Below are 27,321 nucleotides of genomic sequence, written 5' to 3' on the forward strand. Positions count from 1 at the left end.
TTCAAGGAGGAAGAAAAGTGATCCCATATTTTTTGAGAGAATCTGTTCTTTGTGAGCTTTAAATTCCACATTTCACTTAATTCTGGTGGTCATTTTTTTACTTAAAGGAAAACCAGAGCATAATCCAAAGGTTGCTTTTATAAAGTCTTCAGCTGAGTATGTATCAAGCCAAAAATGATCTTTTGTCCCCAAAATGTAAAGCTAAATAAACTTTCCTGCATAAAATACACTTCAGCTTAATCAGCTTTATGCATGTTAAAGGTCTAAATATGGCAAAAAGAAGAATGAAAAAAGGAAGAGTTGCAGGGAAATCAACCACAGCAAATCCAACAAAGCAAAATACTATCAGGAATTTAACTGAGATGAATAAAAAGCTTCTGTTTAACTTTCACAGACCTATCCTCATTCTTTACTGAGGCCTGAACTCAATAATGAAATTCGGTGGTCTGATAGTTTGATGCTCTAATCTAAAAAAAAGAGAAGATCCTGCAAAGACTAGAAGGAAAAAAAAAATGGATCAAACACAAGTAAAAACAAATGATCTGACATAAGACAATAATAGTAGAGTAAGTTTTTCATAGCTACCCAGCTACCAGTGAAGGTACAATGAACAACCAAAGACTACCATAGGCCTGCAGTTTCACATTTGTTTTTTATCAGCAAAAACAGCAAAGACGAACAAAGCATACAAGTAGTTCTTGATACCTCGTTGAAAACTCTCCCTGCTGGTGTTCCCAGTAGCAGCCATTTTAAAATTTAATCCATGCCCAATGAATCATAGCTAATGGAAGCCTGTATTAATGAAAAAGAAGTAACGATAGTGTTTTTTGATGGAGAAGAGAAGAGAAACTGAGCTGTTACAGGCTGTCAGAAAAAAAAAAAAAAAAAAAAGAAAAAAGCTATGGACCAGGGCTGGCAACTCATGCCACTGAATTTATGCTTTTATTTAATATTGTTACCTATTTTGATTCAGATTATGATCTGAAAACACCTCCAGACCTGAGTACACTTGATCTACACTTAAGAACACAGTCCCCAGCAGCTACAAAATGAATGTTATCCAACACAGCCTCCCCTCACTCCAACGCATTTCTATCTTGCCATGAAGTCAGCAGGCCGACGCAGCTAAAACCAGCCGCCTCCCCCTGTGCAGAACCACGACCTGCCACCGCTCTCACCTGCTGAGCATTGCACAGGGAAGGGGCTCTTTGCTGCGAAGGCTCTCCTAAAAGCCCCCCATGGGATCCAGATCCCCAACTCATGCCTGGACCATGGCTCCTGCCACTGCATGCTGGCGGAGAGACATTCTCGCACAGGAAGGTCCCCAACTATCCAGAACTTAATGGGTCACAGACATGCTTTAACTTCTGCCTACCAGCCCACAAACAGTACCTATCCCAGCACAGATCAACAAGAACATGTGCCTTTACGCACCTTCATAAGCCCTGACAACTTCTCTTTCACTTTAGAATCTGTTTAAAAAAAGACCCTCCTCTACAGTCTCTACTTTAGTCCAACCAATAACCCTCATCTCTTAACTCATCCCCTCTCAGTCTTTTCTCCAGGCTAAACAGTCCCAGCTCTCAGCCTCTCCTCATGCATCAGATGCTTCAGTCCCTTAATCATCTTTGTAGCCCTCCACTGGACTCGCTCCAGTATCTCCATGTCTCTCTTGTACTGGGGAGCCCAGAACTGGACACAGTACTCCAGATGCGGCCTCACCAGGGCTGAGTTGAGAGGGAGGATCACCTCCCTCCGCCTGCTGCCAACACTCTTCCAAATGCAACCCATTGGCTTTCTTGGCCACAAGGGCACACTGCTGGCTCATGGTTAACTTGTTCACCAGGTCCTTCTCTGTAGAGCTGCTTTCCAGCAGGCAAGCCCCCAACCTGTTCTGGTGCATGGGGTTATTTCTCCCTAGGGGCACGACGCTGCACTTGCCTTTGTTGAACTTCAGGAAGTTCCTCTCCGCCCAGCTCTCCAGCCTGTCCAGGTCCCTCTGGTGTGTCAGCCACTCCTCCCAGCTTTGTATCATCAGCAAACTTGCTGAGGAGGCACTCTGTGCCTTCATCCAGGTCACTGATGAATAAGTTGAACAAGATTGGACCCCGTACTGACCCCTGGGGCACAACACGAGCTACAGGCCTCCAACTAGACTGCACCACTGAGCACAACCCTCTGAGCTCTGCCATTCAGCCAGTAATTATTATTTCTACTTATAAAGAAGGCTGAGACCAATGCAAGATCCTTCTGTTACAGCCTTCTTTTTTCTCTCCACCACAAAGCTCCCTTTCATTTTGCATCACACTGTTGTCTTTTTTTCTTTCAGCTCATCAGACATGAATCCAGGATCCTTGGAAAGTTAACAAAGGAGAGCTAAACCAATGTGTGATATTTTCAATCAGTCAGGTAGGTATTCTGTAGAACAAGGTTGTTACGTGAAATGCTCTGCCAGCAGCCCCCAGGTGTCTACACCTGTATGAATAAAGAAAGCCAACCTGAGCACTATAGACAGAGGAGATTTCTTCCTGTAGCTTTTTAAACCAAATTAATCTTTTTTTTTTTTAATTCAGTTTCTCCCTATTTTTACTTCCATTATGTAATATTACATGTAGGCCAAAATTTTAATGGAAGAAAGAAACATTTTTTAAGGGTAAAAACATCCATATAAAATACAGAAAGAGAAATAAAATTACAATTTCCACTGAAAAGTGAAACTTTTCTTAGTTCATCTGAGTAAGAGTTAATGGCTCAGGCTGGCTAGGCTCAGGCTCTCTTGCTGCATATTTTAACCTTTAGCAATGAAGTTTGTATAAGAAGCACCATAAATAATGCTGTGCTATACTGCATTCTTGCTTTCTTCTAGCAACATTGCAGTGGAGATAATGGCGAAAGAGGCATTTGTGTCCAACTAGGAAGAGACATTAGCTCTGCTATTTAAAAAGTTTAAACTCGGGTTCACACAGGTCTAAAGATCTCCTGATAAGTCCCAACTGAACAGTAATATTTGCAGCCGGTCTGAACATTAATCTTCATGATGAACAAGGGGATAATAGCCTGTCCTATTAGACTCAAGGGGCAGATACAAGATCTGAAACTAAAGACAAAATTCTTCCCCTGTCTCTCAGGCCCTATACTGCAAATGGTTCCTCTTTTGAATGATTTCACTGAATACTTGGGCAGTACAGCTTTTTCTGACAGGTGTAAAGATCTGCAGGAAGAAGTCCTTAATTTATACTCTTGTTTCTAAGAGGCTGGAGATATTCTAATACTGAAGGAGGTAGGTTAGGATCATGGATATCAATGTTTCCTTTTCAGAGTATATTCAGTATTTCTAGCAGGTAAGCTAAACATAACCTGAATAATGTCAGCATATAGCCACTACAGAATCTATTTTATTTTTCCACACTGTCCTCTAGACCATACAAATACAGCCATGCATTTAAAAGAGAAATGTATCATGATTTCTTTAAACTGGAGGCACTTGTGAGGCTGTAAACATTTTATACTTACAATTAATTTGCAAAAATACTGATCTTTAATTTTTTAGTGCTTAGTTGTTCAGTTGTTTAAATGGAAGCTCAACGGGTTCTTTAAGTAAGTTGGAGAGACCATCCCCTGAGTCTCCTTCTTAGCAGTGGCAAAGTTAAATTAAGAGGTAACTGAATAAAAAAAAAAAGAACAGCATGAGCAGCAGAACTACAGTAAACCTCTGTTTCCAATGCACCTCTGCCATGAACATGCTTCAACCTCTACCTCACTGAGATAGAGCTCAGGCTATTGTCTTTTTCACAGTGGGAATACTTTAAGGGCCTCACTAGACTTACCAGGCTACCTCATTTCCGTAACATTTGTGAAGAACTAAATTTCCTTAAGACCTCCCCACTCTTGAACGTGGCTAAGGCAAAAGATCACAAAAGACAGTGACGCTTCAGGACTACAGGCTAAACCATTTCTATGTAACATCATCAATACACTTTCTCTTTGCAACAGCCCCCTATTTTCCCCCCTCTTCAATACCCCCTTTTTTTTTAATAAGGAAAAGAAAAAATGATAAATACCCCCAAAAGCTTCAAAAGATTTGACAAACCTTACAATTTCACTCTTTCTCTTGACTATTCAAGGGCCCACACAATGTTACAAAACGAGGAGAAGTTTCATGATCAAAACAGAAAACAAATCCTGTAAACAAGAGTTCTTATATGCACTACTTAGGTTTAAAAAGTTTCCTTAAACATGATAGCAAAAAAAGCCATGGAAAAGGGTTAATTTGTCCATTCACTTACTGACTGAGGGACCTGATCACTGCTGTTTATGAAGTTCATGCAGCTGCTTTCTCTGAAGTCAGTTTCTCTACACTTAAGGATGTGGAAAACTGCTAAAGGCATTTTTAAAACCATCTCACTGATAGCCACAAAATCATCATTCACTCTTAACAAGCATCTCAATTTAAGAATAAGAAACCACATTTTAGGTGCAAAAGATGTATTGGCTATTACAATCTCCAGTTAAAATTTGCTGTGCTAGTACAATCTTTTTTAATATGCTTAATTAGAAAGATAAAATTACATCCCATTAACTGAACAGAATTTTATAAAAACATTCTTAATTATAGAAGAGAACATTTCCTAACACCACAGCATTCATGTCACAAGCAGAAAAACATCATCTCAAATAATTTATGAACACAAACTGAGCCTTGGTCTTTGACCTGCAGAGAAATTTCTGGTGTCAAAACCCATGGCTGTTCCAAGATTGCCTGCTACAGGATCTGTCTCCAAGACTCTGTCAACACAGGTGTGATACTGTTTTGAGAATAAAGGCGTATTAATGTAGCTCAACCACTTTCCCAGCATGGAGAGAGTTGCATCAGCAATAGCTATTTTCAGGGAAGTTAAATCAGCTGTGCTGTTGTAAGGCAGAAGGGGCTGGATTGATTTAAATATTTGGCAGGGGAAAAAAAATTACTTCTCCAATCAAAAATAGTTATAAATAGGACAAAACTGGTGGTTAGAAAAGGAACAATAATCAGCCACCTGTAGTAATCTCACATCTTCTGTTTCAAATATATTTACTTCTTGACTAAGATAACCAAATGGTAGCTGTTTGAAACCTTGGCTTCCCTATTAGATTCAATAGTCTTGTTAATGAGGATATCTCTTGATTCCTCAATCTGTTAACTGCCCAAATAAACCTTGTTTTTTCCCTAAGCTTGATTATGGTGTTTATTTTTATTTTTTTTCAAATAAGAAAAAGAAGTCAACACAGTCTCTAGAAAAATCTCACCCTAACTTCCTCTGCCTTTCTTTTTATCTTCGTAGACCAAATACAAGCACCAATAAGCTATACAAGGATTACATATTAAAATTTTGCAGTGCAGAAAGCAGTGTTCTTGCAGACACCTGTTTGAAAAGGAAATTTTTCTAACAGAGATTCCTAAGATACTCAGTGTCTTGATGTCCAAAGCTAGAGTGGCCCAAATAGACAGTATGCTCCCTTCAAGTGAGATTAGGGTGTTTCTCCCTGGGAACTGGGAAGTTATGATCCTCTTTATTACAAGAAATGTACCTTACCACACTTCTAAAATGAGAAGTCTTACAGTAATTCCACAGTAGGAATGATGATTTATATACCGCATTCTTTGAAGATGGACTTGAATCTTAAAGTCAAAATAATCAGCACTGAAGGGTATGTCTGTATACCCTACAAGAAGGATTAACTCCTGTTGGCAGTTATTAAGAAATGTAAATTTTAGAAGTGAGAATTAAACAGTAAATACTTTAGATCCAGTTGTTTCAGACATGAAAAGCTTATTAAGAGGATTACTACTACCAACTTAAGAAAATCTTTTGATATAGCACTGGACAGTACAGCAACCTTTTCATCAGATAAATTTAACTTCTCCTACAATACATCTCATTTGCACTTTCTCTTCTCCTCCAGTGAGGCATTAAGAAGAAAAACCCAACTATCAGAAGCAGTAAAGTATCTTAGACATGGTGCCAGAAAATCTGAATTTGTTTATTCTTACCCCTTCTCCCAAATGGAACTTTGAGATATAGTCAAAAACTTCAGCATCCAAGGAAAAGCCTCACAATCCAGCTTCGTGACAGCTTTAGTATCTTCCAAACTTTCTCTCATTTTTGGTGGTTGATTCCCTCCCTGCTCCCAAATCCTGCTAATAGCAAACTTGTCCCCATTCCTAGGCTTTCCTTTAACAACCATTCCCACCTCTGCTTTCGGTACCCTAAAGTTTTCAGAAATAAAACCCAGTAATGTTCCTGCATGAAATTTCCAACCACAAATGTAATCAGCAAAATTTCAGTTCAGTCAGGATCTGAAACTGACATATTTACCATTACAAAAATGTCACATCATCAGAAATAACTTCAACTGACAGATAAAACCCAAGCTAAGCCAAACAGAGCCAGGTACTTTTAATAATTGTGCCCTTTCTACAGGGGATTGTTCTTTGTACAACAGTTAAGGAATTCCAAAGATGTGGAACAACTATGGAATAGTTTCACTCCCCCTGTAGCTGACGAGGAGCCAGGAACACTCAACTGGAGCATCTGTGCCAGCAGAGCCTCAGCCACCCAGGAGCATCAGGAGGAAGCGGTGAGTATTAGAAGTGGGACATTCCCTGCTGCAGGGAATGGAGGCCCCCATCTGTGGATGTGCCCTGTCATCTAGGGAGGTTTGTTGCTTGCTGGGGGCTTGCATTCAGGATTTTGTGGAGAGGCTGCTGAGGCTCCTCCGGCTTTTGGGCTGTTACCCCTGCTGCTCTTCCAAATGGGCACTAACAATACTGCCAGGGGAGACCTGGAAAGTTTCAGGTGTGACTACATGGCTTTGATCAATGTGGGTGAAATTGTAGTGGGTGTCTGCTATAGACCACCTGATCAGGAAAAGGAAGCAGATGAGGCCTTCTACAGACAACTGGAAAAAGCCTCACATTCACAGGCCCTGGTTCTCACAGTGAACCACCCTGATATCTGCTGGAGGGTCAATACAGCAGGGCACAAGAAATCCAGGAGGTTTCTGGAGTGCATTGATGACAGCTTCCTAACACAGGTGATCAGGGAGCTGATGAGGGGTGGCACTCTGCTGGACCTCGTACCTATGAACAAGGAAGAACTGGTTGGAGATGTAAACAGTGGGGGCTGCCTTGGCTGTAGCAACCACAAGATGGTGGAGTTCAGGATCCTGCCAGGAAGAAGCAGGCAAAGAGCAGGGTCACAACCCTGGACTTCAGGAGAGCAAACTTCAGAATCTGCTTAGAACAATCTTATGGAATTCGGCCCCGAAGGGAAGACGAATCCAAGAGAGCTGGTTGATATTCAAGAATCACCTCCTCCAAGCTCAAGAATGGCCCATCCCAACAAGCAGAAAATCAAGCAAAGGCAGCAGAAGGCCTGCATGGATGAACAAGGAGCTCCTGACTCAACTCAAAAATAAAAAGGAAGTGCACAGGAGGTGGAAGCAGGGACAGATGATCCAGGAAGAATAGAGACACTGTCCAACCATGCAGGGACAGGGTTAGGAGAGCTAAGTCCACCTGGAGTTGAAACTGGCAAGCAACATGAATGTCAACAAGAAAGAATTCTACAAGTACATAAGCAGGAAAGCTAGGGAAAATATGGGCCTGCAGCTAAATGGGACAGGAGCCCTGGTGCCAAAGGATGCAGAAAAGGCAGAAGTACTGAATGCCTTCTTCACCTCAGCCTTTACTAATAAGGCTGGCCTTCAGGAATCCCAGGCCCCTGAGACCAGAGGGGAAGTCTGGAGCAAGGAAGACTTACCCTTGGTGGAGGAGGATCAGGTTAGGGAACAGTTCAGCAAACAGGACTTACACAAGTCCAAGGGCCCTGATGGGATGCACCCATGAGTGCAGAGGGAGCTGGCCAATGTCATTGTGAGGCCACTGTCAGCTATGTTTGAGAGGTCATGGCAATCATTCCTGAGGACTAGAAGAAAGCAAATGTCACCCTTATCTTCAAGAAGGAGGATCTGGGGAGCTACAGGCTGGTCAGGCTCACCTCGATCCCTGGGAAGGCGATAGAGCATCTAATCCTGAATACCATTTCCAGACATGGGAAGGACAAGGTCATCAGGAGTAGCCAGCATGGACCTACGAAGGAGAAACTGTGCTTAACCAACCTGAGAGCCTTCCAAGAGGAGATGACTATATTGCTGGATGAGGGGAGAGCGGCGGATATTGTTTACCTTGACTTTTGTAAGGCTTTTGACACTTGTGTCCCATAACATCCTCCTAGACAAGCTGATGTAGCATGGGTGATAAGCAGGCTGTGAGGTGGACTGAAAGCTGGCTGAACTGCTGGGCTCAGAGGGCTGTGATCAGTGACATGACATCCATCTGGAAGCCAGTCACTAGTGGTGTCCCCCAGGGGTCAATACTGTTTAACATCTTCATTAATGACCTGCATGATGGGACCGAATGCACCCTCAGCAAGTTTGTGGATGACACAACACTGAGATGAATAGCTGATACAACAGATAGTTGTGCTGCTCTTCAAAGGGACCTCGACAGGCTGGAGGAATGGCCAGAGAGAAACCTCAGGAAGTTAAACAAAGGGAAGTGCAAGGTCCTGCGCCCAGGGAGTAGTAACCCCACGTATCAGTACAGGCTAGGGGTCGACCAGATGGAGAGTAGCTTTGCAGAGAGGACCTGCAGGGTCCCAGTGTGCAAGCTGAACATGGGTCAGCAATGCTCCCTTGTGGCAAAGATGACCAACAGCATTCTAGGCTGTGTTAGGAAGAGTATTGCCAGCAGGTGGAGGGAGGGGATCCTTCCCCTCTACTCAGCCCTGGTGAGGACACATCTGGAGTAGGGTGTCCAATTCTAGGCTGTCCAGTACAAGAGAGACATGGATCTGCTGCAGTGCATCCAACACAGGGCCACAAAAATGATTAAGGATTCTGAAGCTTCTGATGCATGAGGAGAGGCTGAGAGAGCTGGGACTGTTTAGCATGAAGGAGAGAAGGCTCACAGCGGACCTTATCCGTGTCTATAAAAATCTTTTATGGGAGGGCGTAAAGGTGGTGGAGCCAGACTCTTCTCAGTAGTGCCCAGGGACAGGACAAGAGGCAACTGGCACAAACTGAAACATAGGAAATTCCATCTGAACATAGAAAACACCTTTTTAACTGTGAGAGTAGTTGAACACTGGAACAGGTTGCCCAGAGAGGTTGTGGAGTCTCCATCCTTCGAGATATTCAAAATCTGTCTGGACATGGTCCTGGGCAACCTGCTCCAGCTGGCACTGTTTGAGCAGAGGGGTTGGACCAGACCATCTCCAGAAGTCCTTTCCAACCTCAGTTATTCTGTGATTCTGTGAAAAATTCTAATCCTCTAAATCGTTTGAGCTGCTTGTAATGGTCTTTTCTGTTTCCCTTCAGGATCCTTTTCTTTGCTTCGAGACAAACCTGACAGTGCTTAACACTGTATAGCTGAAGGTGGTACATCAGCATCACTTCTCTGTCTTCTTCTTAGCACCTCAAACACACAACTTCGCTAACATTATGTTTAGTCTCCCTTAACAGAGAAGAAAGTGGACTAACTTTACACTTTCTTTAAAAAGGCAACACAAAAAAATGTTTGCAATCACTTAAAAGAGGTACTATCTGAGACTGCTCACAGACTGAACCTTTTAAAATGTGATTTTAAAATGGAAATGTTAATATAATATCACTTTACTGCAGAGGATTTTTAGGAAGAGTTGGTTTGGATTTTTTCACCTTTTGATATCGGTGCTGATGTTTTTATCAATTTAAACACACTGATACTAAACCACTGAAAGGCATGCAAGTTTCAATAAAATCCTTTTTTGTGTATTTGCAGCCCATATAAGCAAAAGAGCTGCAGTAACTTTTTTTAAGCAGAAAAGAAAATAAAGTTAAATGAAAAGTCCCAGAGCTTAGCTTTAAGACTAAACAGTATTTTAGATGAAACAGTTAAAGAAAGCACAGTTTGTACCTCTGAGATAAAGATGGCTTAAATCTACTATTATGTTATAAGGATTCTCCCTGAAGTTGCATAATTTATAAACAGACTTACAGTTCTAACTGGAGTGAGCTGCTATGAGCTGCCTATGAGTCAGGCTGGGACTGTATTACAAAAAGAGCATTTGATTAGGATTGGGAAGTTGAAGGATCATTCTCAATTGTACCACTTGCATGCTGGGAGACTGGACAAGGCACTTCTGTACTTCTGTTTTCTGATCTGCAAAATGGCGATAATCTTCCCTTTTAATGCGAGATGTATTGATCTTCGAATGAGCAATACTATAAGCAAGTTTATCATTCTTCAAGTTCGAACCGTTTCTTGAAATAGTTTGTGTTAGATGAGAGAAAATTAAGACCAGAAAGTAGTTTTGGAGAGAAATCACTGTAAATAAGCTTACTTGAAGGCCTTGTATTGAAGAAAGGAAAGCACTCAGGTAACTGCACAACAGATAAAATAATGATTAAAGTAGTAAAGCAAAATACGCACATCTAAGTGTTCAACAGATCATAAACAATGTAAATGAAACACATGCTAGTAATGAAGACAGAGCTATAAAATATAAAAAAGTATCACACAGGACCAAGAAGGTATGCTGCCAGAAAATTTACGTTCATACACACGTACATGTGTGTGCATGCATGTTCACACATGCATAATCACAGTCATGCAGAAGAAGAAAGCGGAACACCGAACAGCCTTTAAGCTGGAAACAAACTTCAGGAGTCTGATTCTGTTGGCGGTACTTCACTCCTTCACCTACCCAATACAGTTCAATTCACAAATGAACTGGGGCTGTGAGGAGGGAAAATTAGGACTGATTCTAGATTGCAAAACTAAAGGGTATTGCTTATTCTAACATTCACTGCAGTATGCAGTTATAAATACATGTAATTAGGTAGCTCAGAAATCACAAAATAACCCCAATACTGCTTTCTGCATGACTTGGCTAGGCAAGCAAAATGTGATACCCCAGGAAGCAATGTAAATTGGAAAACAATGACCCTGAGGATTCAGAATCTAAGAATTGTTCTTTAAGACTTAAGGGAAAAGCAATTGTAAACTTAGCAATTTTTTCTATAAGACAGAATTACTGTTGTTATCAAACAAGCAGTACAAGAACTAACAAGACGTCGTCTCTCCCAGATTTGTTTCTCATGGTTGACTGTCAATTCTAACCGTACCTTTCCCTGTGCTAGAAGCATTTTAAGGCCTCTGCCCAAACTGGATTCTCCAACAATCAGTAAAACACAAACTTTGCAGCCTCCTCTTCAGTGGGGCACTGAACATCTGTCTCACCTTTCCTCCCACCCAGGTGACTGCATTCAAGAAATCTGTAGGACATAATTGTCTTTCAGAACTCTATTCCTCTGTTCAAAAGTTATTTGTTCAAAAGCTATTTGGGTGAGCAAGAAGGAAAAGGAGGAGGATGGAGGTGCAGAGGGATGGAAAAGAGGACTGCATAAACTTAATTCCTGTGGAACAAAATATTGCCCCATGCTTTCAAGTGAGCTCAAAACCTCCCTCACATAGAACTTCCACTGAGGTGACTGACAGATAAGAGCAGAAGTTTATCTGCTGGTGCAGAAGATAAAGAATAATTTATTCTCCAGCCACTTGAGGAACTCGTCTTTCAAGTACTTTGGCTCCTCCCAGTTGAACTTCATCCAGACAAACTACATCACAAGATTATAGAACCAGAGTATACACTGAGTCTAATTCATTTCCTAGCTTAACACATTGCTACCCAGAAAGAGCAACACACAGAGCATGGTCATAAAATCAAATATTTTAAAGATACTAAAGGAATACCTTCCTTGTTTACTAACTTCAGCTGTAAATCATGGAGAAACAGATTTGTAGTGTCTCTTTGACATACTCCTCTTTGACTAGTGCTCTGGATAAGCCAGAGAGAGTAAAATCAAAGCTAGACACACATTTTTTTTCCTGGAACCAGGAAGACATCTTCCAGCTAGTTAATACTCTCAGTTAAAAGAAAAGTTTTAATGATATTTGTTCTGAAGAAAAAAAAATCCACACAGAAACATGCAAATTTATACTTCAGGTCAAAAATGGAAATGCAAATGAAGAAATCCTTCTCTCCACTTCAGATGTTCAGACCCTGGACCTTCCTTTCTCCTCTACTGCATGTACTTCCTAGGTGACCACAGAATTAAATGGCAGCTTTCTTCTCTTCTCTAAATTTTTAATTCTGTGGCTTAAACAGTCTGTTTTCCTACCACTTGACCTCTTCTATGCCCAAGTGTTTTCAATAGATATGCCTAAAATTAGACACGGAAATGCAGATTTAGGTATTTAAAGGGGCTAGAGTTTTAGAAGAGCCAAATGGTCTCATCCATAAATTGAGGCCAGTAAATGTTGCAAGTGCTCGAAATCTCTGTGTTATCAGGGGATCAGGCAACAGGCTAAGCATCATTGGGACATACCTACTACTAATGAATTATATTCAGTGCTTCTGAACAAGGGGCAAATTTGAACCAAAACTAATACTTTATACAGTCATGATACAGTTTTTGATTCTATTTTCTTATTCTTCTGATATCATCTGCTTAAGCTGAATCAGCAACTTCTTGAAAACTCTTATGTCAGAAAATGCAGAAGAGTGAAAATAGAAATGTATCGTTTAGCTAGCCTGCATGAATCAACTGATGGCATCTCACTACGTTTTATGGAACAGACATCACAAACAAGAAACAACTAGCATGTAATAAACATAGTACTTACATTTATAGAAAACATATCTGTTTTGGTTTTTGCACCTCTGAAAAAAATTAGACTGCATTTAAAGCAGGTACCCCTACTGCTTATTACATGTAACAGCATGAAAATATAACTGAACTGAAATTTTAGGTTTAATGCATTGGCATGAATTCTACACAATTACTGCAATTACATCTAGGCTTGTACTCATCAGGGATTAGAGTGCAATATCCTTTACCCAACTTAACATGTGGCTTTACCTAGGAGAGAAATCAAAGAATTCAAAAACTTACGAATAGGCTACTCATTCTTGAAACACATCTCTAGATGTCAGGTTCCCAGTGCTCTCATTTTAATTATTCATTGCAAAACTCTCTTGTGATATCTTAAAAAAAAAATCCTTCTATAGCAATAGGTGGAATTTGATAATGAAATGAAGCCAGGAAACATCCAAGTCCTTCATTATTCTTAGTGCAATTCTTTAAAGAGGGGAAACACCTTGTCATAGTCAAAACAAATCTCATCTGTTCCAATAGCAGTCGTTATCATTCCTGTCCTAGATACCAAGAAAGCCATATATGCTCTTGTGATGATAAACCGCAGAAAGGGAAAAGCCAAACCCCTCAACTACCATATAAACAGCTTGTGGCTCACAGTCAGACAGATAAGAGAGCTGTAATATGGAGAAACCCTCCCATCTCTGTGTATACTGATGGAGAAGAAAATTGACAAAAAACAGTATCTATTGAGGGTGGAGAGAGCGGTAGCAAATAAAGATGGGTACTGTAGGACAGCATTTTGAAGTTTCCTATGGACATCCATCAATTTTAGAAGATTAAGACATTTCAAAATAGCTTAAGCAAAAGCTATTTAATTATGTGTCTCCCTGGACAGAGGAGAGGACAAAGGCATTTCCAACTCTTGCTGCCTTGTGGGGGAGCAAGTCATCTCAGGAATTCAGTCAATTTTCCTATCCTGCTATAGTGAAAATGGGAAAGGAGGAGGTTTACACACCTCCTTACATCCTGTGTTGCTGTCTTTGTCCTCTTAGAAGGCTCTTGCCCTCATTGTTGTTAAGAGGATGCAGCAAATGCTTCTTCTCAGTTCCTTTCACCCAGAGGTAAGGAGGAGAGACTCAGCCTTTCCGGGAGAGTTTGTCCCTTAGGAAGGGGATGCTCTATGAGGAGGAAAGGGCAGCAATGCCAAGATCATATCTGCCACCAATTCATAGTGTCAAAAATTGCCCTGCCCAAAAAATTTTAACTTTACATCCCTGAGACACTAAGCAGGTAGGCCCCCAAAACCAACATATGAAAGGGGAGGGGGAACGCTGCCTCGTCTGCCTTTCCAGTGAAATGAACAGCTGAAAACTCCATAGGGTTCCTTTTAAGTTTAGTCCACCGCTTGCTCTGCAAAGGTTCCCTTTGATTCCAGGTGAACCTTCTGCAGAAGGAGTTGGCTCATCACATGTAATATCGGCAGGTAAGATTCTCCCCCTCCATCTCACCTTTGGGAGAGGAGGAGGAGAGATGAACATCAAGGCTCAGTATGCCAAGACATGAAAACATATTTACATGCCAAAGTGGGACTCTTGCTTTGAACATCAGCCACAACAGCTCTGCAGCACTTTGGCTAATTCATTAACAGAAATCAATACAAGCTGCCTTTTAAGAAAGTCAATGTTTGTTCGTTGGCAAACTGGGCAATTCCTTTTAGCAGAAGCATCAGTGTTTATGAGGTGTGCTGTAAACGTGGCAAAACCTCAGAACAGCAAGGCCACAGAAAATGTTGTTTTATTTCAGTGCAAACTTAAAACATAAACCTAACTACATTAAAAAGAAGAGTAATCACTAAGAGGCAGAGACAAAGATGTGGTGCTTTTTACCTGGAGACCATTCTTTTCTATCTTTTTTTGAAGTATCTGAAGGCACTTGGTGAAGTCTGTGAAGTCCTGATCCTTGTTCTCTATGAACTCACATCCCTAGTAAAGAAGCAATAAAACAGAGAGAAAAGTAAAACATCTGTCATCTTTCAATTTCAATAACTTTGGTGATACTAACTGCAGTTAACAATTCTTAAAGTCTTCACATGGAGATGCAGGATTAAGTAAAAGACTATCATCCTTAGGGAGCCTAAAGACCCTAAGTTCTAGCTGAACAAATTATTAAGAAATAGATGTTAGATAGGCACAGGATTAGATCTCCCAAACCCAAAATGTACATTCGTCGATTTGGATAAGTATGTTCTACAATGCTCTGCTGGACTGACAAATTCTTACATGATGAGTTCTGGGTGACGACTAACTTCTGGGATCAGGTTCTAGGAAAATGACTGCTTGTCCTTTCTGGTTCTACAGTTATTACATTTTTGCTACATGTATTGAAACATGATATAAAGATGTCAAGCCTCCTGGAACTAGTAAAGTTGTGTTAGTTAATTTGCAGTGATATAAAATAACTTTCTTGGAGTGCAGTGATACCAAAGAGAGCATGTTAAAGTGGAGAAAACAGTTCAGACTTCTTAATTCAGAGCTAAAGCAATTCCTAAGCCTCTGATAAAGAACTGAGTAAGCAAAAGTGAAGCACATCTACCACATAAAGTCACCACTCAAAGAGGTTTCAAGGATAAAAAATACCCATGCAGCATCGTATATTATAAGAACCACCACACAAGCTGGATTTAGAGGTTCCCTTTCCTACTACTTCAGTGTATCCTTAAAAGCTTCCTAGCTTTGTCTTTATCTGACATATTTTATGTTCCTGCAATACACAGTAACAACTGATACAAAAAAAACCCATTGAGTACAGTCTTTGTAGGTGTGCATATGTGTATAAACTACATTACTTTGTTAGATCAAAAAATCCTCAAACTTTCAAGCTGCTTCTACCTCAGTGATTAGAACAAAGATATAGAAGGTAAAATTTCCCAGATCAGTAATGTGGATAGCATTTAGTAGACTGCAAGCAACAAGATAACGAGTCTCCAATTGGAAGACATATATTATCACCGAAATGCTCCCCTGCACAGCCAGAATGCATACAGAAACAAACAAAAATTGTCATGCAGTAGAGGATACAGATGAAGAGAAAGAGGTAAGAGAGGAGATAATAGCATCCTTCTTATTGTTAACTCTTCTTCCTCCTCAAAATCTTCTGAAAGGAAAACTGTTCACAAGTAAAGTTGTACCCTTTCCAGTACCTGATACTGCTCTAAATGCCTTTTCAAGTAGTAGTAACAGGCCTACCAGGGGGAGGCACGATATACCTGCATCAACATACGTAATCAATGACTTCCCCTGTAGAAACACTGCTGCTGCCACCACGAAGAGGCTAGGGAAAACACAGCTGGAGACCAGAAGTCAGTGCTAAGTGTCAGGCCATTTGAAGAGTTGCTTGGTCTCCACTCTCCTTTTCACCAGCGATGGCTGAAACATAAAATTTGCAGAGGAAGAAGGGGCACAAGCCATTCAGGTTCTGTAAGGAACACATGTTCTGTAGGGCCAGCCTGAGACAGCAAGGGAGCCCAAGGAAGGTAGAGGGATGGAGAGGCCTGAAAACTACTGAAGGAAATTTGTTAATCAAGGCCCACTCTAAATGGAAAGATGTCTCATTCACTAAGAATGGGGTGCTGTCAGGCAGCCTCATAACTGGCATTAATAGCGGCAAAAGAGACCAAGCTTTGAGAAACTACAGATAAATAGAACCTCCCCAGACTTTCACAGTCTTTGAACAGCAAGAGAACATGACAGATGAAGACTAAATCAATGGCAAGGACAGCTACTGCTGAGCACGGGAGAAGAGACAGAACCTGAGTTACTAGCTCTTAAATTAACAGTAAAGAAGGGTGGTCTTTTATCTTGTGCCAGGACCATTCCTTGGCTCCACGGTGCTGGCAAAGTAAGTGCTTTATAGGTACCAATTTATAAACAATAGATTTAAACTCCCCTCAGTACTTCTGAAATATTCCTTCCTGCAATCACTAACAAGCCTGATCTCCTCCTTGGATAGTCAGCTTTTGGCAGTCACGGGTAGACTGCAATTCTGCATTCCACCCAGGAAAGACTGAACTTATTCAGCTATCTGGGTTTTTTTTTAAGTGAGGACCTACAACAGCTTTTATTTCATGCTTTCTACTGTTAACAACATTTCACTTGAGGTTAGCCCTTGCCTAGCTTCTCAAGATATTCTTGGATGAGAAAGAAATATCTCAGAGCAACTGTGAGGCACTACTGAGGAGAGATGGCTTCAACGTGGTGGCTGGAGGGCATTGTAAGTGATCTACCACAGCTCCTGAACACAGCTGTGATGCACCACACTCTAAAATCCTCATCTTACAGACATACTATGTTCAAACCTGTCTTGAACAGGCAGAGTCTTCTGCACATGTTTACAATGAAAGGCCTCAAAGACAGATCACAGAAATCTGATCTTCTAAACTTATAAATGGGATGACAGATGCACTATTATAAAGGCAGGTTACTGTACCTGTGATATTGATACCACAATGATTCTATGAGAGCAGCACCAAAAAATGACACCCAACTTAACAGCGGCAGCCTGAAACTGTTCACTCATTGTCTGCAGCTTTGACACTTTATGCAAGTCCCACTGTAGATCATACTGAAAAACGCTGACAGATTATCACTGCTAAAGCCACCAAATCCTTCAAATTAAACTGTGATACCTCATTCCCTTTCCGTGACAAACGGATCATCAGTTCTGGAATTGATAGCCATTACTGGCTCTGTTCCTGTTGCCATGATGCTAAAGAAACTGGCCCGGGCAGAACGTGCTGGGTAAGAGGACAGGCAGCAGCATTCAGACCTTCCTGCATCTGCTTCATGACCTTGTGGGAACGCCTGTGCAGTTCATGTTCGTTGATGGTAAGAGATTTTTAGATAAATCTGTTACTCCTGACATATCAAATCTAGTATTTTAAACCACTGTTTCTCACAGTATTGGGCAGCAATTCAACTGCAGTTCTTCTCAACCTTTGCTATATTATTCACAAATGACAGAAAAATCTTCAAGACACAGAGCTTACCAGTGCAACCAGGATTTAATCAAAGGACACTATAATAATTGCAAGATAGGCAATAATGCTTGCAGTTTTATAGATACCTGCTCAACTTAATAGCATTAACCTTTGGTAAGAAATTTAAAGAGCCAAACAAATTTAACATTAAGAAAGGTTAGAAAAATCAATACCACACAGCAGGAAAGAAAACAATAGATTGCATGTGATGACGATATAGCTTTGCTGAATGACAGGATGAGGCACCACAGAATTAGGCTTTGGCTGTTCTGTCTCATTATAGCAGTTAAAGGAGCCTCATTGCTAAAGAAGGAGGAGTGTGCCAGACACACATAATAGGATTATTGAACCCTATATTTCAGACAGACACGGAAATCAGACAGACCCTGAAACATCAATCTGAACGTCTCAGTGCTTCTCCCGCTTTTAGAAATATTATGCACCACAGCATGTTGCATGTTTGAAGAAAGCAGTGTGTAGACGTCCGCTCCCCCATATCCTTATTAATCTCTTATTAAAAGAAAGTCATGTTTGTTCTTTCTCTAATCGTTGTGAACATGAGGATATAATTATGAGAGAATATCTCCTAATTTGCCCTCTACCTCCAAGACCCTACTATGGCAAGTCATTCAAATCTCTCTTTTGAAGCATGTGTCCCACTGTGCTCACCGAATACACCAGTGACATCCAGTTCAGCCTGTGTTTAACAATTCCTGCTGGACTGAGGCTCAACTCTAAGGTAGCAATCTCCACACAGATGCACTTATGTATAGTGTTAACGGCAGCCACAGGAAAAACACCTAGCCGGAAGTTAGAAGAGGACAGACAGTTCATAGAGCCTCTCAAAACAATAGCACAGCACCTTTTCTCATACATCATGTACTCCAGACTCTCCTAACATATTTCCCTTATTTGCACTGCATGGGTATGCGATATGCAATATTTTCACTTCAGAGAGCCTGAAGAGGGTAGTTAGCAACAAAGAGCTTCTCTCTTCTTTTCAATGTGAATTTCTGGCCCCAGGGAATTTCAGTCATTTTGCCTCTCTGGAGTTTTCCTTCACCTTTGCCCATTTGGATAATAACCCAAAGCCTCCATATTATTCAGATATTAGCTCTCGTCAGTTGAACTTTTTCACACCCAAATATGCACACAAGTATTTACACTCTGAACTGCACTCAATGCAGCTGATACTGAAAAACCACCATAGGAAAAACATACAAGGCATCAGTGGACAGAAAGTAAAAACAGGGAATGGGTCTGACTTTGGGTCTTGGGCCAGGCCTAGCCAAGAAGATAGATACGTGGATGCAAAATCAGACAAGTTTAACAGATGACAGTCATTATGCTCTATCACTTCATCAGTATTAGGGGGATGGCACTGTGACACCAGGACATTCAATCAATATCAGAAAGAAAAAAACTAGTCTTGGAAATCTTCCCTCCAAGGGCAACAGTTACCCACTGAAAATGGTTGTCTCTATTTTTGTCCAAGCATTTCATGAATTATTCAAAATAACTCTTCTAGAATGGAAGTCCAGCACAGGGCGCATGCGAGCAGACTAAAATGACTCATCAGATTTTTGAAAATATTTTGAAGGATAGGGTTGGAGAAAGGGAAAAAGAGAGACAGAAAGGGAGAGAGAATGAGAACACTTAGCCTGAGCAGCTGATAGGCCTAAAAAAATGCATACATTCCCTTAGGCCCTAAGTTAGTGAAGACTAATTTAGTAAGGTGGGACCAAAACCATACTGCAGACTGAACCATGTAGCTGGTGAATCTGTATGAATTACATAACAGCAGGAAAGTCAACAGTCAAACCCTTTTGCATTTTGGGAGTTTCAAATAGCGCTGAAAAACAAGTACTGAATAGTTTCCTTCTGGATCAGTCTAATTATATGAATTGCCTTTTGAATTTTATATTAGAGAAAAAAACAAATGAGTGTAATTGGTGAAAATGAGAAAATGATTTTGGATATTTAAATGTCCAAAAATATATAATTAAGTGAAATATATTTTCCTTCCAGTTTTTTGACTCAAACTTTGGCTAAATGTTTGGCATCAATGCAAAGTTAATACTGTACAGATTGCTTGATCCTTAGCTCTGGGGTGGCTGATGATTTGACTTGTCCAATTGCACATTAAGTGACACTGCCACTCAGATTAACTAAAGCAATTTATTAATCATGATGAAGCATGGAAGCCAAATAACTGAAGACCATACTCAAATGAAAGCCCCATTCTTAAAAAATGAACACAAGGATGTCAGCTTTTGACCATCACTTCTTTCTAACTATATATAACACCACTTGATTTATTAAACAAGTATTGTCTGGTGACATGAAACAAAATCAATAAATATATGTAAATACATGCACACCTCCACAAACCAGAAGCTACATGAACTTGTCAAATTTGACAAGCATTAAAAAAATAGCTCTGAAGTTGAAACTTCAACTGCAGCAGCTGCAGCCTCTCCTCCCTTACCCCATTTCTATTTTGATATGGTGTTTTTCAAAGTATATAAAGTGTTTCCTTTTTTTGTTTTTAATGAGGCAGCATGTGGCTTCTGATGGAGGATAGCTTTTTTTTTATACCACATCTTTAACACTGAGATAGCAGCAATGAAAGAGTTCTTCTGCATTAATTAGGTTGCCACCTTTCAAAAAAAAAAAAAAAAAGTCTGTTGTTCATGAAACAGTGAGAATTACTATAAATGAACAAAATATGAGTCTGTGTCCACACAGACTAATATCAAAAAAAGCCAAGATACCTTCTTTGCCACCTATAACAAACTGAAAAGCAAAAGACCAAAGAAATAACCAACAGCAATCAAAAAACAAACCAAACCACAGGTCCCCCAAAAACTCAAAAAAAAAACCCTTCAAAAGAAGAAGACCAAACAGCACAACTGTCATTACGTTTGCTGGATAAATTCGCAGTGACTGTCTGTATTGGAGAAAATTCTTTGGATTTATTAATAAATATTCCTTGGTGAATGAAAACAAATACATTAGATATTAACCCACAGGTCAGAAAGCATAATAAAATATACATCATTACAACACCTTTATCAGAAGACCGCCAAAATCTTTTAGAACTTTTAAATAACCAAGAGGAAAGGTAAAAATGTTGTGTGGGAAAACTGAGGTAAAGGGCCTGTCAGGAGCTGCATGTCTCACATACGCAACCCAAATCTCTCATTTCTGGCATTAAACAGTAAACCTAGATTTGTACATCCCTGCACAACCCAGACATGTTATTTCTCCAGTCTGATGATTAAAACTGAGCACAGCACAGCAGTGACAGCCACCTGCTATTTTTGGATCTTCTCTGAAATTTCCCTTACGTGTCCTTCCTTGGCTGAGAAACAAAGGTTCAGAGAGAGTAGTTTTACTTGACGGTCAGACTCACTCTACAGTCACTACAGTGAAAATCTTTTGTCTGCCAAGCTGATTAGGCCCTTTTGGATCCTAACCTAATAATAGGACTGATTATGCTACCTTGCTTTTCTTGGAAAGCTACATGTAAACAAATTACTGTTATATACATGTGCATTTATATATGAAAAGATGACATAACTCACGTAAGGGAAATGAGAGCATTGGAATAGAAGCAGTCTCTGACAGAAGCGAAACACGTGCTACTCATCAGGGACAGCGTAAGCCACTAGCCAGGGATGTCAACGAGAGGCTTTTTTCTTGACTTGATGGCACTTTGCACCGAGACTGAAAGAACTGTAATGTCTCTAAACACTGTAATTATGCTTAGACATATACAAGTGTGCAAGTGTAAACTAACAATTAGTTAGAACTAATACTTATCTTTGGCACCCAGCACCAATGCCGTAACACAAATAGGGGCCAAGCACTTTCCCGAAATAAAGCAGAAAAAAAAAAGCTATCCCAGCCACAAATCCCATGTTCCGCAAAGCTGAAGAAATGGGACATGAACTATTCCTCAAAATTCAACAATTTGGGTTATCTTTTATGAGGTGGGGGAGAGACAGAGACTGTCTGAATTTCAAATCCCACAACAGCTTATGCACAGTAACCTATCCAGAACTTCTTTTTTTTTTTTTTTAATTAAAAGGGCTCCAGGTTAACAGCTTTTGCGTTTTATCGTGTGGGAAGACAAATGCTCTAAAGAACTAAAGTTAATAGGCAGACACTGTATTTGAACTGACTTCACTTTCCAGACTGATTACCAATTCTCAAGATTCATCTCAAGGTACAAAAAGCACGGAACACAACAGCAAGGCTTATACTAGGGTGTTTTCAAGGATTTGGGCTGACAAATTTTAGTTATCCTAAATGCTATCTCTATATGATCTCTCGCCAGCAGCCAAGAATCCAACAGCACTCTCACTATGAAAGTGCAAAGAAAATAGCAAAAGGGATGTTGAACTGCAAGGCATAAAACTCTCTGCAAGACAATTCTAATCATTAGGCATATTAAAATATACATGGTCAGGACAGCTTAGCTCTCTTTCGTACTCAGACAGGATTTACATGGGAGAATTCTTGTTCCTTAGCTAGCATCTGACAGTTTCAGATGTAAGTAATTTCTCTGAAAATAATTTGGTTTGTGAGAGTAGAGCTGCAACTCAGATATTGATCACTGGACTGAATTAATTGAGACTAAGCCCCAAATGTGTACCATGTTCACGAAAATGGTACTTTGGGGGGGGAAAATCTGTCCACACATACAAAAAGACTACAAAGGGATTCAAAGAGTTTAATTACCTAAAGACAGCAAATTGAATGGAGAAGTATCCTTCTATGGACAGATAAAACCTCCAATATTTGTGCTATTGATACAATTCATTAGCTCATTCTTCCTTTTTGTACCGTGGCATTAATGAAAATAGCAAGAGATTAGTCCCAAGACTGGTCCTTCAGGAAAGGCATTGATTACTTCCCACTGCTTGTTAGTTTTCCTTTCTGAACAGCCTCTTGCCTTAAATTTCTGTATTAACTTCTAACTTGTATAGGTATATGGCTATATAACACTCAATTTTTCCCTTGTTATTGTTCTGTCTGACAGCCTTCTGAAACCTCTCAGCCTCAGCATAAAAGCTGTATGTTAGAAGTAACAGCAGAAACTTTCTGTAGTGGGAGATTTATTCTAGTGTTCAGAGTGGGAGATTAGTGATTGTTTAGAATATTCAGTCATTTCAGGATCATTTCATACAGGTCTGAAGGGGAATGACTATACATATCATTGGTCCTATTCAGTGAGTCAGTTTTTATGTTCAACATTTTAAACAAAGTACCCAGCCCCTTTTCCTCCTCCTTTAGTTTTGCAGCCTTCTTTGCAGTCATATTTCTTCTTCTTCCATGAAGGAACAGCTACTTTAAATCTATGGTTGTCTCCTTTGCCTTATCTAGGCAGATCACTTTCAACAGATGCTAATGTCTGAGGGATCAATGATGTAAAGGATGTCAATGTCAAGGGGCACATTGCTATTTATTTAGCCAGAGTATTTTGTACTGACCTGAACTTTGATGAGCCCAAGAATTATAAAGACTGAACAGATTTTTTCAGATGCCTAATCTTTGTGTAAACCAGTGTGAACAAGTTTTCCAAATTCAAACAAAAATTAAGTTAAATTGCTCTATATTTCAACAAGTGATACTGCAAAGATAACAACAAAAATTAAAAAAGAAAACACAAAAAGTAAGCCTAGCTTTACAATCTTCTTCCGCCAAAGATCACCAAACCATTTGGGAGCTCTGAACACAAATAACTGACACGCTGACATTTGGGTAGACATAAAGGAAAGCTCAGGAAAATTAAACCACTGCCCAGCAGAGCAGTTCTGACTTCATTACTAGTGAGTGTTCCACTGAGTATGAATACATTTCCAAGTGAAATTCTGGATATTTGCTGTATTTCCACATAACTGAGGTAGATTCTTGAATAATCAAAGTCCACACATCATATTCACATAGCTGCTGTATTTCTGATCAGCAGAGGGGTTTGACTACTCTTAATCTAATTTAATTTAAATGTGAAGTTGGTGGATAAGCATTAAGTCTTTAGCTCTGAAAGTGCTTGATTAGTTGGTGTGCTGGAAATCATCTGGGTTTATCTTCTGGATGTACTTTAAGGCCTGCTTTTTCAATAGGTAGAGTTTGCAGATTTAGTAGCAGGGAACATGTCTTGCAATTGAGCTGTGTGTCCTTCTCCCTACCTTTCCCCTCCACCTGCCATGTAAATAACTACTCAGGGGACTGTTCAACTAAATACCTGAATAATCAGTTTACTGTACTGAAAATACTTGCATTTCACAGGCTTCAAGCCTTGAACAGGTGACAAACATTAAATTGAACAAATTAAATAATGCGCAGCCAACTAACTGCAATGGCTCTTCAAGCAACATAGAGCTTAGGAATAAGATGCTTTGCTTCAGCATTCCCTAGGTCTCTCCCAGTAGGATATTCTTTTCCTTTAGATAGCAAAAGTGTTTTCTGAAGCCTACCAGTGCCATGTCTAGCTCTCCTTACAGATAGCTGTGGTCCTTGGCAAGTTATCATCCTACAATATATACAGACACTATAAAAAGACACAATGCAGTCATCTTCTTGATCTAACAGGAGCTGTTCAGATCCCATTCCACTAACCACTCTGCTAACTGACTAGTCATAGTTGACTGAATAGATTATATTTTATAGGATATGCCTGTCTCCAGATAACATGGGCCACAATCTGATCTCCCTTAATGCTCTGGTGTATCTCTGAAGTGAATTACCCTGAACAAGGCAGCAACCCTGCCCTCCACCAACATGACTGAGAACAGACTTTGGCCCTGCGCATCTGTCATTAACAAAGGGTAATGGACCAGGCAGGGTACATTCGCAAACTAAAGCCATTGGTACAAGGAGGCGTAACTTGTTTGCAGGAACTGAATACAGCAAAAAAGCAGAGTTGCATACTATCCTAAGATAGGAAAGTAAGTGTCAACAACAGTTGGGTGCACACTTGAGGACAAAGTGGCCTTAAGGACTGCCAGGGACACTCAAGGCTGTGTCTTGAGGAGGCAAGACAAGTCCTTCCCTTAACTGCTGTCAAGACAAAGCATCAGACTCGGGAGCATCCTACTCTGCTTTGAACTTCCCATCAGTTGTGCAGGTTAACATAATTGCTGTATGAACCTGACTAACCATTCATTGATACCAATACTTGAGATCGTAAGGCACAATATAATTTTTCCATAATACCCTATTCTATCTAACACAGTAGCATCTGGGCACTTCTCCTTTTTCATTTCCCTTCACTCTATCCATCCTCTATTTTAAACCAGAGCTGTTAAAAAGAAAAAAAAGAAAAAGATATTAAGGCTTGCTTCTACATTTTTATCAGAGATCTAAAAAAAAAGCTTACAATTTCAAAAATCTCTGAGAGGAGATGTCAGAAGCTCAGCAGGGCTACATTTGCATATTTTCAAGGGGCAATTTTTTGGGTGGGGTTTGGAGGAAATTGTACAGTTCTCTCACCTATGTTAGTTATTTGATTGCATCTTGCTCAACTCTGAAGCAGATCCACACATGTGCAGATCACACATCTTGCTGTGCTTCCAAAACAGAGTGGATATCATCAACCTTTAGTGTACAAACTGGCTGTGTACCTGTTACAACAAAGCTCAGCCTAGGATCTCCACCTGAGAACCTCTGTGCCTTCGCTGATGGGTTTTGCAGTCTAAGCAGACCTAAACACTGCCACTGCTCCTGGGAGACCAACAGGCTGGTTCACAGCTAAGGAGGCTACGTGCACACTGAGCAAGCACAGTACAGCCCTACCAACTAATCAATGCGAGACCTTACTTTACCACTCAAACGCCTCCCGCTGCAAAGCAGTTTTAAGCAATAATGAACATCAGTGACTGCCCTTTAAACCATTCTATTAAAGGTCTGTCAGGCATTTCTGAAGGTCTGAGAAGACTAGCAAAGAAAATACTTTCTTAGTGTTTTCCAGGGCTGGATTTTCTGTGAGAAGGTGATTAATACACTAATTACATCATAAAATGGGGAGATTAACCTGACCTTTTCAGTGATCCTGTCCATCTTTCTAAGGGGAATGATTTTCTACAGTATACTCTCCAGTGTTGCGTGCAGTTTAATTAAAAGATTTTTCAAGCCACAGTGGTTTTGCTTCTTTCCAGTGGAAAACTGTCACAGCACAACAGATCCCACTGGGAGTTTCTCCTGATATTCACTAAACATTCCTTTATTTATCTATATCCCCCTTGCACGTAGGCATTATATACTTGTAAACCCCTACTTCATGCAATGCCCAGCACCACATCTCTCCTAATCTTTCTTTAAACGCACGTTTCAAAATCCCTAGCATCCGGAGACAGAAAACAGAAAAGCAAAAGCAATAGATGAGCAATGCATGTGGTATATATATGTGATACATGTGATACACAAAGCAGCTTTTCTCTGCAGAGAGAAGGCACTAGAGCTTTTCATTTCTGTGCCTGAACTTGTTGTGCTTCTAGTTACATAACGGGACTGCAGTTCTGTACCTGAGTCCTGCCACAAAATCCATTTGTGATGAGAGGTTTTGCTCTTAAAGCTGTAGCTCATGTTCTAAATGTCAACAGATCCCAGAACATTCTGACTCTTAACAGCTTCCCCTTAAACAAACAACAACTCCCCCACACTTTTCACCGTATCTCTGGGTAATTATGAGTTGTCCACCCATGGCATCTGGAGACAATACCCTAGTTTTACTATTCACCACAAATCAGTCATCTCTCCTCCAGTTTTCAGTCTTACAATCCACAGCCAAGGCATTCAAAACAAAGCATCTTGCGATGAAGGCCCTGAGGCAGCATTCATTGAACCACTGATGGGGAGATGAAAATCTCCCATGACCTGGCCAAACCACCAGTGCACAGCTCCCCAGGCAGATTCAGACACTAAATGGTTCCCACCTTCTCCGGTGTTAGGCACCTACCTACGCAGGCCTTGCTTGTGGCCTCTCTCCATCCTGTCCTGCAAGTATCTAATGAATTAATACTTCTAGGGTGCATTGCAAAAACTGATGATTAACCACTCATGAGGCAGTCCATACAACACCAAGAATCAAAATGATACTGACATGTAAGGCAGCCACAACCAAACAGCTACTTAAGGCCAACTCCTACCCTCCTCCACAGTTCTAAAGGCAGCCATGCATAAACATTTGTTCTTTTTCTATATTAGAATTATTAAAACACATAATTTCTCCACCTTGAGTTTTCCAGAACAGAAGTTAGCATAAAAACATATCAGTCGTCATCTATTCTGCATCCTCATTTTAGCCATCATCAAAGCTTTTGCTTCCTTTGGAAATTCAAAAAATAAGCTCTCTAGAATTACAGACTGCATCAAGTAAAAATAAAAATATCAAAACAGAGGAAGTAAGTGATTCGCCTGTTTTTTCAGCTGAATGAAACACATCGGAGATTCACAGTGGAAATGTTTTTTGCAGCAGATTTAAAGCAAAAGTTGTTCTTCTTATCAAATTATATTATCACTAAATGAAAGATGAT

General features: G+C 40.3%; 1 protein-coding gene across 12 annotated transcripts in view; it reads right to left on the reverse strand.

The window, feature by feature from the left end:
* The window catches only part of TPK1 (thiamin pyrophosphokinase 1), a 311,398-nt gene that overhangs the window by 111,252 nt on the left and 172,825 nt on the right, over window positions 1–27,321 (reverse strand). For 11 of the 12 annotated variants that reach the window (XR_010387697.1, XM_026121431.2, XM_064506634.1 and 8 more), the window contains one exon: window positions 14,631–14,726. The exons of the other annotated variant lie outside the window; for it this stretch is intronic. Coding sequence is in view for 10 of the 11 variants with exons in the window: in XM_026121431.2 (XP_025977216.2) it covers window positions 14,631–14,726 (96 nt within the window). In the remaining variant the exon portion in view is untranslated. The remainder of the gene's footprint in view (window positions 1–14,630; window positions 14,727–27,321) is intronic. 12 annotated transcript variants of the gene reach the window in all.

The sequence above is a fragment of the Dromaius novaehollandiae genome, chromosome 2, assembly GCF_036370855.1.
Source record: "Dromaius novaehollandiae isolate bDroNov1 chromosome 2, bDroNov1.hap1, whole genome shotgun sequence".
Lineage (NCBI taxonomy): Eukaryota > Metazoa > Chordata > Aves > Casuariiformes > Dromaiidae > Dromaius > Dromaius novaehollandiae.